The following is a 12500-nucleotide window of genomic DNA, read 5'->3' as shown; positions in this document are numbered from 1 at the left end:
ATGTGCGAATCCTACCCATTGACCTGGAGCTGGGAATTATGCATTACCTTGTGAATTATGCATTACCTTGTGACCTGTAATGTGTCTAATGAATGGGCAAGCCTTCAGGAACACACCGGGATGAACAGGAAACTTAGAGAAAGCGGATTCACCAGTTAAGTCTTCACAACCTTACTGAAACTGGCACCAGCTACTTACATTTCTTCTTCATGGTGACCCATAAACTGTCACCACTAGAAGATTGTGTGTTTCCTGAGCACCACTGTGCAACAGCATTGAGAGAGCTGTTCAACACTATATTCATTAACCTAGAAGGCTGGGAATCGGCTCCAATTTTTGGGTATATAGCCACTTGCCCTTTCTTCTTACTTGTTCTACTGCAATATGATATTAGCTTGTGCCCATCAACATGAATCCCTTGAATTTCAGTGATTTTCATGTGATGTTCTGCATTAAGCACAATACAGCTGCTGACATTCCACCTGAACTTTTATTTTCCTGTACGGATAGTAGACATTTGCTCTATTTCTCTAGAAACAGTCACATAACGGTTGTTGCAGAAAATAGCATTACTGACCAAACTGTCTTGTAATGTTACTGAAGAATTACAGTAGTGCATTTTATATCTGAAGTACTCTCACAATTAATAAATAGAAATTTATATTTCTCAAAAAGTTCTGCAATGAATTTTGAAAACTTACCTTGCTTTATCAGATGTGTATCTTGTTGAGGTTTCCACCTGAAATATTTGAAGAAATGGCCAGTGTTTTAGAAAAGATAAGACAGTAAATAGATTTATATTAACGCCCACCAACATGTGATTGGTCCACAAAATGCTGTAAGTGAGGCTTGAAAATATCATTAAAGAGGACACAAACTGTTGCAGTTAATGAAAAAGAATGTTATTAAGAATTCATTGTCCATTTTCTCACTTTGTTTTCAGTACTGTAAATCACTACACAAGCCAACCATTTGGTTGTAGCAGTACTTCCTACAAGACACTTCACAAAGAAAAGTGACCAAAAGCATCTTTAGCCTGTCATACACTTATGCCTTGTGTAAAATTTTCGTTCACTTTTTTTAATTATTGAAACTGACATTCACTGACAGATAAATCGATCATCATTTGTGCCTTTGTGCTCTGGGCAGCCCAGACCAACTTGCAGAAGTGAGGAGTGAGTTCTAAACTGAACCGTAAGTTCATACCCAAGACAATATACGGGCTTGGACTATTAAATATACAAACATTAATAAATATTGTCAAACTCAACACACTTTCAGACATTGTAAATGGACAATAAGTTAAAATTGGCATTACAAAATAGCACATTCACAGATGAAGAAATACCAGTCAGAGAACTGTAGATTCTTCAGAGAACACTGGGAAGAAATTAGCAAAACTACTCCAGAGCTACACTCTGCATTCATAATGGCAATTATGTTGCAAATGGTACAAAATTTTTCATTACCTCCAGGAAGAGTCTCTCCCTGCAATAATTCAATATTTAGATGAGAGGTACACAATAATTAATGCACACGCACAAATAAATCAGGATAACAAGAACAATGCAGAAGCTAAAACAGTCCTGCGAACAATGTTGAGAAGCATCTGAAAAAAGTTCCAGAGGAAAACATATAAATTTTATTTAACTTCTATCCCCAGACTGGTACAGAATGGAGATGAGAACATTATCTGCCTACACTGAGCCTATTAAATGTATTTATTCACAATTGGAATTTTGCAAGTTATGCCATTCTCAAGTGGCAGCTTACTATCAACTAAGTAAAAGTTATTATATGTCATCCATACTGCTTGGCGAGTGGATATTAAGACGTGCAGTATGACATGACTTTGACAGAAATTAGTACATGAAGGACTAACATTGTCTGGGCATACAGGTTACGAAGACTCTCGTCTTGTAATGAATATGGAATTTGTAAACATGGTTAACACAAGGAAGGTATTACTTCAAAAGGAATTATAAAGGATTCAGACATCACACTGACCTACCACTTCAGAATTATTCACCTGCCAAATTAATTTTGAATAAATACATTCCATAACAGTCCAGGGAGAAAGTGTGGATGTAAGAAAACAGGACAAATTGTAAGAAAAAGACATTTAGCTAAATTGTTGGCAGGTAACCACCCCCCCCCCCCCGCCCCACCACCACATACCTAACCAAGCATATGAGGTCAACAATAATATGATTTGAGAGTATCAGATAGCTTATGTGCCAATAACAAAGCACAATTCCAAAAAGGCGATGAATTCCAGAGTCAGACATAGATAACTGTTGAAATTGACCATTACTACTGAATAATAAAAGTAAGAGTCCTGGCCTAGAATAACTGATAACCATGTTCACAGAAGATTCAAAGAAATTCCATGAAAAGGTTAAGGAGAAAACAGCAGCAGAAATTCTAAAATACAAGATATATAATGGATGGCTTAGGACAGGATGGTGCTGTAAAGGGCAAATTGATAAAGGAATAAAGGAGCAAAATGCTATTGGAATACCTCTGTAAAATTTTGGAAGGATTATGACTATAAAGCAAGACTGCTTTTATTAAAAATTCTTAAAGAATCTGAAACACAGAAGACAACACGAGTCCTCTTAAAAGAACTTGAACCTCATTATAGATAAGAACAGAATTTAGCCAAGGCAATGGACTAACTCCATTCTTCTTTCAGACCATACTAGAAAAGTGAACATTGAACGGATGGAGCAGTTGTCCGAATCTTATAACAGACATTGAATACTACTTGGTTAAAAAATGGATAATGTCAAAATTGTCTGTTCAACTTTCGTAGCTAATTTAGCAATACTGATGGTGTAGAGAAAGCACAAAACAGAGAGAAAGAAAAACAGTGTGAAAAGTATGACTACTCGTCTCCTCTGATAAGAAGCAGTAGTGGGTAACAAAAGGACTGCAACATCCCAATTAAATATGAAGCATGGGAGTATCAGGGGAAGAGAAATTTAAGGATCTATGATAAGTCATGTAGCCAAATGGTGGGGAAAATGGAGCCACAAGAGGAAGACTATGAAAGGTGGACTTTGCATTTCTATTAACAGATGATGTTTATAGTAAAAATTCGTTCTCCAAAATCGCAGAACCTCCAACTTGAAAGGCAGTCATTTGGCCAGAAGACACATCTGCATCACAGACACTAATTTTAGAAACAACAATAGAGAGTGAAAATTACAAAAAAAGAAAAGATATTAGGAAACAGAACACCTGTACACACATTTAAATTCAGAAACAATACTAAAGTATAGATAAATATTTAAGAAAATAACTGCAGACAAAATTTGGCAAAGAAGGCTAATGACTCAGCATACTGAAAACAAAAACTGTGCAGTAGTACTAAAAACTTAAAAAAGAGAACTCATTGGCTTATACAAGTGCACAAAGACCTCCAAGGAACTTGCATACATAAGCAAGAAATAGAAAACCACACCAAATACAGAAACAGTATTGAGTTGATAAATTCTCCACAGCAAAATAGTTCCAAAAAGACAAGGTAGAAATTGGACGTCAGGTGAGTGGAAAGAAAAAAGTGTACGGATGAAGGAGTAGCATAAAGAAATGTAAAACCTTAGCTGGCCTGTAACTGAGCAGGAGAAAAATAAATTTGTTCTACATTTGTAGTATCTCCTCAGAAAGGCATAGTGACTGTGCATGTACTGCAAACAAATTACAGCAAGGAGGTCACAGAGTCTCTGCAAGTATGCAGATAATAGTATTTGGAATGTTTTGTTAAGCTACAGCAATGTTCAGAAATATTTTGCAGTTGCATTGTTATGGTGTCAGTACTGCTTGCATGCAGTCACAAAACAGGAAAGCATGTAAGTGTAACACCAAGAGCTTCATGCTGCTGTTGTTACATATCTAGTGAACGAGCATGATCATACAACAACAATGTAAGTATATATTCCTTCAGCTCAAAAGTATGAAACTTGCCTTGATGGTATGGTATTCATTAAATAGTATGACTCAGGTATTCATTCAGTGATTATTTACTTGTAGAGAACCAGAAGTATAGCAAAACAGAACACTTGCTTGATGTGAGACAAGCTGTTTTGCATGTCTTCAAGATTGGGAGTAGCAGTCTAGCAGTAGGGCATATCACAACCACTAACAAGAGTACACAGTCAATGGCAAGAACAGGAAACAACGGTAACCAATAAGCCAAGGTCAGGCCATCCTTAAAGAAGAGTGAGGAGGAAGGACAGAATGATTTGCAAGCAATCAGCTGCTGCTCAAAGAGAAACATCTCAACAAATCAGGGATGATCTGAAGCAACATAATGGACTAAGCCGACACACGTCTACTGTAAAAAGTCACTTAGTAACAGGTGATTTACGTAATGAATGACATAAACCCACTCAGATATTCAAAAAATAGGGACAGGATAGAGTTTCCTAGGAAACCCCAAAGTTGGAATGCCAAAGGTAAGTCTAAGGTTTTATGGAGTGACAAAAATTAATTTGACGTATTTATTCTCTGATGGTGTGCATTATACAGGGTGAGTCACTAACTATTGCCACTAAGAATAACTCTGAAATTATGGTAGGAGTTGAGAAGTTTGTGGGACAAAAGTTGCACGATACAACGGGGGCCATAATATGACATTGGTTTTTTGTTGCTTCAGAGATATAAAGGTAAACTTTGCTTTTTTAAATGGGATGCTGTAGTTTGTTACATATTTTCTGATAGTGGCTGCAGAGTCGAATCCAATGATGTGTAACAGTAAGGTCTTTGAAGGCAACAAAGGTCGTAAAGGTGGCATGAACATCCATTTCCAGAAGGTTTTCGAAGTGATGATCTTTGGTATGAATGTAGTGCTGCAATCTTCTTATCTACATCTACATTTATACTCCGCAAGCCACCCAATGGTGTGTGGCGGAGGGCAATTTACGTGCCAATGTCATTACCTCCCTTTCCTTTTCCAGTCACGTACGTTTCGCGGGAAGAACGACTGCCGCAAGGCCTCCATGTGCGCTCGAATCTCTCTAATTTTACATTTGTGATCTCCTTGGGAGGTATAAGTAGGGGGAAGCAATATATTCGATACCTCATCCAGAAACGCACTCTCTCGAAACCTGGACAGCAAGCTACACCGCAATGCAGAGCACCTCTCCTGCAGAGTCTGCCACTTGAGTTTGCTAAACATCTCCGTAACGCTATCATGCCAAATAATCCTGCGACGAAACACGCTGCTCTTCTTTGGATCTTCTCTATCTCCTCTGTCAACCCGACCTGGTACGGATCCCACACTGATGAGCAATACTCAAGTATAGGTCAAACGAGTGTTTTGTAAGCCACATCCCTTGTTGATGGACTACATTTTGTAAGGACTCTCCCACTGAATCTCAACCTGGCACCCACCTTACCAACAATTAATTTTATATGATCATTCCACTTCAAATCGTTCTGTACGCATACTCCTAGATATTTCACAGAAGTAACTGCTACAAGTGTTTGTTCCGCTATCATATAATCATACAATAAAGGATCCTTCTTTCTATGTATTCGCAATGCATTAAATTTGTATATTTTAAGGGTCAGTTCCCACTCACTGCACCAAGTGCCTATTCACTGCAGATCTTCCTGCATTTCACTACAATTTTCTAATGCTGGAACTTCTCCGTATACTACAGCATCATCCGCGAAAAGCTGCATGGAACTTCCGACACTATCTACTAGGTCTTATCATGGAGTGAGTGGTATTCCTTATCACATTGGCACTTATCGAAGCACATGCTCTGACAATTCTCTCTCGCATTTTTTCAGGTGTAGTTGGAATATCTTTATGAACTATGTCTTTTATGAATACCCGGGTATCAGTGTTGGGGCCACTCCTGTTCCTTATTTATATAAATGATATGCCCTCTAGTATTATGGGTGACTGTAAAATATTTCTGTTTGCTGATGACATTAGCTTGGTAGTAAAGGATGTATGAAACATTGGCTTGGTTTCAAATAGTGCAGTACATGACAGTTCATGGCTTGTAGAAAATAAACTAATGCTAAATCACAGTAAGACTCAGTTTTTACAGTTTCTAACACACAATTCAACAAAACCTGACCTTTAATTTCACAGGAAGGGCATATGATTAGTGAAACTGAACAGTTCAAATTTCTAGGTGTTCAGGTAGATAGTAAACTGCTGTGGAAAGCCCAAGTTCATGATCTTGTTCGAAGACTTAATACTGCTATTTTTACTATTCTAACGGTTTCAGAAGTGAGTAATCGTTCGACACGAAAATTAATGTACTTTGCTTATTTTCATTCGCTTATGTTGTAAGGTATTATATTCTGGGGTAACTCTTCCCATTCTAAAAGGATATTTTTGGCTCATAAACGGGCGGTTCGGGCAATAAGTGGTGTGAGTTGTCGACCCCTGTTCACAAGTCTGGGTATTTTGACATTGGCCTGTCAATATGTATATTCCTTATTGTCGATTCTTGTTAACAATATTAGTTTATTCCCAAGAATAAGCAGCATTCACTCTGTTAATACTTGGCAGAAATCAAACCTGCATTCGGATAGGACTTCCTTAACTTTTGTGCAAAATGGTGTGCAGTATACTGCTGCATCTGTTTTCAATAAATCTTAGCAGTAATCCACGCACTTTCAAATAGAAACTGAAGAGTTTCCTCATGTGTCACTCTTTCTATTCTGTTGAGGAGTTCCTTGAAAACTTAAGGTGATTCTTATAGTATTGTTGATAGCATTTACTTACACTTATGGACTGATTTTTCACGTTCATGAACATTTATTTTTATCTGCTATTACTTTTATGTTGTAATTTCATGTACTGACATGTTCCATGACCTTGGAGATTTGCTCCTCAATTTTGTCCTACGGAACTTGACGTGTAAATAAAAAAAATAAAATAAATACTCCACAGGGATCAAGTATGGCAAACTAGCCAGCCACGACACATCACGTCCGTGTCCAATCCAATGATTTGCTCTCTGCAACTCATTTATAGCCATCAGCGAAAAATCTGCGGGACATCCATCGTCCTGATACCACATTTTGCTTCCAATAACAAACCTACTGTTCCTTGCAGGAATGTGGTGTACTTCCTACTATTAAGATATTAAGACTGCCTTCGATGAAATAGGGGCCTATAATTCCGTCTTCCAGAATCCCGCACTATACCATCACTGACCTTGTGTGCACCTTGGAGCAACCAACATGGATTTTCAGTTGCGCAATAATGAATGTTATGCAAATTAACATTTCCATGGTTCATGAATGTAGCCTTGTCAATAAATTAAATGAAATTAATTCCCACTGAATCTGATGTTGAGCCCATCAGCAGAATTTAATGAGATGCATAAAATCCATACCAGTTAATTCTTGGTGGAGACTGATATAGTAAGGGTGATATTTATGGTGAGGCAGAACATGAGCAATACTACTCTGGCTCATGCCAGATTTCCTTGCGATCTGATGCAAACTAACACAAGGATCTTGAAACACAGTGCAACAGTATCAGCTCTCACTGAATTTTGTTGGCATTCTCTGTAAATGACAAGAATATCGACTTGTTCTTCAAAGGATTACCTCATTCACATTCGCTTGATTCGACGATACTAGTCTTACTGTTCATGTAAGTGTTTTACTGCAAAATCGTTGAATGGTGTTTACTTGTCAATGGCACGTTAGATGAATATGTCCTCTGTAGTGAATGTTTACTATTTGCACAAGATATGAGAGCATGTGCTTGAATAAGTGCTGATGTGATGAGGAATACTACTCAATCCATGTTAAGAAGATTGCAGCACTGCATTGATACCAATGGTCATCACTTCGAACACCTTCTGTAAATGGACGTTCATGACACCTTTTTGACCTCCAAAGACAATGCTGCAGGTCACTGATTTGTCTCGATTGCTGCTATTAGAAAGTAAGTACCAAACTATACCATACCATTAGAAAACAAAGTTGACCATATCTCTGATGCTATCCCATCTAGCAACAAAACACCAATGCCATATTATGGCCCCGTTGTCCCATGCAATATTTGTCCCACAAACTTTTCAGTTAATCTCATACTTTTGGAGTTATTCTAGGTGGCAACAGTTATTCACCTGTATACACAATAAAAAGGTAAAGGGACGAAACAAGGGTCGGGTATACATCACTAAGCATGGTGGTGGAGAGGTCATGGTGTGGGGATGTTTCCTGTACAGTCACATTTTAGAAAAGAATATGATTCCATGTAGGAGGCAGCATATGTTATATAACTGGATATTTCAGCAGGTCAATAATTCGAAACACACCTCTGTCTATTTTCTAAAAAATTCTTTTCCGACCAAAAACGGAAACTTTTTGAGTGCCTAAGCCAAAGCCTGGATCTAAATCCAACTGAACACCTCTGATATGCACTGAATTGATGTGTTCATGGTAGAAGCTCCTAAAACAAGGATCAATTTGATGATATTTTATTGGACCTGTGTTATGAACTCCCAATTGACCTGTTACAAAAGCTTGTGGATTCAAGGCCAAATTCATGTGCAGCTGTGATCAAAGCCCATGTGTATGCAATAAATGCTCACTTGTTCTTCAGATCCCAAAATAGTTTTATTTTTATATACTTAGACCTACAAATTGCCTTTGATTCAAAAGAATTACTTCTCTCTTGATGTAACATAACCTTGTTTAAACTATATGCAGACTTGTACTAAATAGATTACAATTTCATATTTTTCAATTACCCAATGGTAGTTTTTTCTATTACATCGTTATGTTTATGTAATTGTAACTAACGATTTCTGTAAAACATTTTTGAGTGCTACTATAATAGGATTGCATTAAGAATCATGGTGAAATGAAAGCAGCAGATAGTAAACAACAATGGCAGAGTACAAATACTGTTTTGTTCTGCAGATCACTGTAGACAATCTGATGACCATTTGGACAGCAGCAATAATCCTTAAGTACATTGCTTTATGTGAGCTCATCAGATCAAATAAAAATGCATTCAAAGAAATAGCTACCATATTTTACGGACTGTAAGGTGCACCTTAATTTTCAAGCAATTTTTTAAAAAAATTACATTTTCTCCATTTTTTTATTAGATTGCAAAGTCAGCCTAAAAATTTCTTAGTTTATAAAACCAAAATGACCTTTAAAATCACTGAAATTCATTATCTGAACTTTCCTCAGCGTCACTGTCCTCTTTATATATAGGATGGTTTTCACTACCATTAAGAGCATTATTTATGCCGACCTTGAAAGATTTAACAATGATATTTTCTCTCACCTTAGATCACAACTACTGTAGAGTTTCTCATGAATTATTTTTTATAAACACTGATTACAATAACGCTAAATTGTACTGCTGGTAAGCCAAACATGCCAAAAAAAAAAAAAAAACAACACCAAGCTGTACACTGAATACATAGTTTTTCTTGAACTCAACTGGATTCCAGGTATCTACAAGTTGACTAAAACTGCTCAATTAATTTGACCAGAGCTAAATATACTCCACAATTCTATACACCAAAAGAAAGCATATTTTACACTACACCCTTACCTTTACCTTTAGTGAATGTGTGTTACTTACTTTTCTGACAAATTAACTGTTATGCACTGTGTTCAAGACATGTCCAGTTCAACTGGTTGTAATTCAAACTTGGCATGTGCTACACAGTAACCTAAAGTACCATGTAAATGAGCAGCAAATTATGATCTCAAACTGATATGATACACTTGTTTGTATTCACATATTTCCTTGTATTTACTTATTTTAACAGTTGCGTATGATGGCAGTTTATCATGCTTTCCCGATGTATAATGTAATATTTTTCTTAGAATGTTTCGTAAGGTTCTAAAGGGACCAGCATGGGGAGGTGCTTATCTCAAGCCAGGCTTCACAAAATCCTCACTAGAGTGGCAATTAATCTAGAAGGTATATCGAGGAAGGGGGATGGGGAATATACAAACACAGCACATGAGACACAGGAACTGCTCCTCAAAACTCATTTTCCTCAATATGCTCTGGCAAATAACAGACCAGAACGCAAAACCTGAAAGACAATGGTCCTCAGCCACTCAAAGAGAGGACTGGGACTGGCCAAGACATGTGTCAATTTCAGTAAAATCCAATGGGCAGTGGGAACATTTTAACTGGTCAAGTCACCTGGCCCAGATGGAATCTTTCCAGCTCTCCTGAAATAAGCAGGAGAGAACCCTGTAAGAGCCCTGTGCAGGTTATTCAGGGTTAACCCAGCAGCGGGAGTCATTCCCAATGTCTGGAGGGCAGTGAAGGTTGTCTTTATTCCAAAGCCAAGGAGAATTGATCATACCAAGATCAAGGATATGAGACCCATGAGTCTGGTTGATATACATGTTGGGGAGAGTGGGTTAACTGGGGCTCCTCTACATTCAAACCAACACACATATCAACCATGTAAATCATGTGAGATGGCTCTCTGTCAACTTGTTGGAGGGTGGAGAAAGCACTTCACTTTCAAGAAATAGCCCTCTGCATCCTCCTGGACATTGAGGGGGCCTTTAGTAAGACAGTCTTCGATTCCATGGTTAGGGCGGCAGAGGTGCATGACCTAGTGACCATTATATGTAGGTGGCCTAGGGCCATACTTAGTGGAAGGAGGGTAGAGGTCATCATGATAAATGAAAAGACGGTAATTAACACCACTAGAGGTTGTCCACAAGGAGGCGTTTTGTCCACTTTATTGTGGGATCTAGTGGTGAGCAAACTCATTGAGGAACTAAATTCCAGACAATGCTTCAGCCAAGGATACATAGATGACCTTGTTATAGAAATACATGGCAAATTTACTGACACAGTTAGGAATATGGCACAAGATGTGCTGGACATTGTGCTAGACTAGCGCATTAAACAGGATCTAAGGGTTAATCCTAAGAAGACAGTTGTGGTACCATTCACGAAGAAGCATATCCAACACTCAAATTGGAATCTGAAGCTTTTCGATGAAACTCTACCTGTGAAGGGGATAGTAAAAGATCTAGGGGTAACCTTAGATGAGAAACTAACATGGACCCCTCACATTAAGAGCATCTGCTTGAAGCTGAAAGGTACTCCAGTGATTACCAGAAGGGCTTGTGGCAAAAACTGTGGCCTAAGACCCTGAGGTATGCACTGGATATAAGCCACGGTGGTTACACTTAGGATCTCCAATGGGGCTGTAGTATTGTGGAAGAAGGTAGAACAGCAGATTGCAGCTAAGGAGCTTGCTAAGGTGCAGACACTGGCCTGCTCTGCCATAACAAGCAGAATTAGTAGCACACCAACTGCTGGGATGGACGCCATGCTGGACATGCCTTTGGGTTACAATGAAGGCAGCAGCTGGTGCATACAGATTCAAAGCTGTTAAATACAGGATCTCATTGGGATATCCAGACTCACACACTAAAATAGTGAGTGAGGCAAATATAGGAAAGGCTGGGGAAATGCCGGCTGACTATATAACAACTCCCAAATGCTTCAAAAGCCTTACAATATAATAATTGGAAGCAGGGAGCAGTGGGAAAAAACAGTTCCACACCATACGGGTGACACTGATTCACTGATGGGTCGAAATCATACCAAGGTGCTGGGACCAGAGTGTATGAGGTTCAGCCATGAAAACTGGTCTCAGTATTCCAAGCTAAAATTACTACAATCAGGGTGTGTGTGTGGAGAATATATATATAGGTGCCACAAGGACCGTAGCAACCACATCTATTTAGACAGCCAGGCAGCTCTGAAATCATTGGCAGCTCCTGCAACAACATCTAAGATTATTGCAGAATGTCACAAGGCTCTGGTGGAGCTAGGGGGAAGCAATAGGGTAAACCTAATGTGGGTCCCTGGCCACTCAGGGATCGGTGGCAATGAACGAGCCAGGATGGTGGCAAAGACTCCATTCATTGGACCAGAATGTGTCCTGACAATCACCAAGGCTTTGATCGAACTAGAACTACAGAACTGGCTTAGAAGATAGCACATAGAACACTGAACCAAGGTCTATAGGCAAAAACATGGTAAGGTAATGATGTCAAAGCCATGTTTTGAAAGAAGCTCTCTAATTCTGGGCTTCAATAGGAAAGAGATTAAACTCATGGTTGGACTGATGACCAGCCATGGGAATTTGAAAAAACACCTACATACAATGGGTATAATGGAAGAAGACCCTAAATGTAGCATCTGTGATGAGAGTGAAGAAACTGCTGCACGGTATTGGAGAGCAAGACAGACAGAATTTTCGGGGCAACTAGAAGTGAAGAAATTGGGTCTAACAAAGAACTGGTAAAGGGACTCCTTGCTCTATCTAAGGGCACTGGCTGGCATTACTAGATATACAGGGAGCAATATCGCACAATAAACTGTTTCGGTGTGGGCAGTGCCGGGTTAGACCACAGCTGTTTTAGATTACCTACAAAAATTAAATCAAATCAATCATCCTTAGTGAATTTGTGTTTAGGTATTTTTTTGTTGACAAATTCAC

The 12500-nt window shown here is 38.5% G+C and overlaps 1 protein-coding gene across 1 annotated transcript in view; it reads right to left on the bottom strand.

Moving 5' to 3' along the window:
- LOC126212598 (zinc finger protein 431-like) overlaps positions 1–12500 on the bottom strand; it is a 115907-nt gene that overhangs the window by 26380 nt on the left and 77027 nt on the right. The window contains exon 5 of the mRNA XM_049940026.1: positions 702–739. Coding sequence (XP_049795983.1) covers positions 702–739 — 38 coding nt within the window. The remainder of the gene's footprint in view (positions 1–701; positions 740–12500) is intronic.

Source organism: Schistocerca nitens, chromosome 11, assembly GCF_023898315.1.
Source record: "Schistocerca nitens isolate TAMUIC-IGC-003100 chromosome 11, iqSchNite1.1, whole genome shotgun sequence".
NCBI classification, from domain to species: Eukaryota; Metazoa; Arthropoda; class Insecta; order Orthoptera; family Acrididae; genus Schistocerca; species Schistocerca nitens.
The sequence above is the reverse complement of the archived record's forward strand: the minus strand, read 5'-3'. Positions and strand labels throughout refer to the sequence as shown.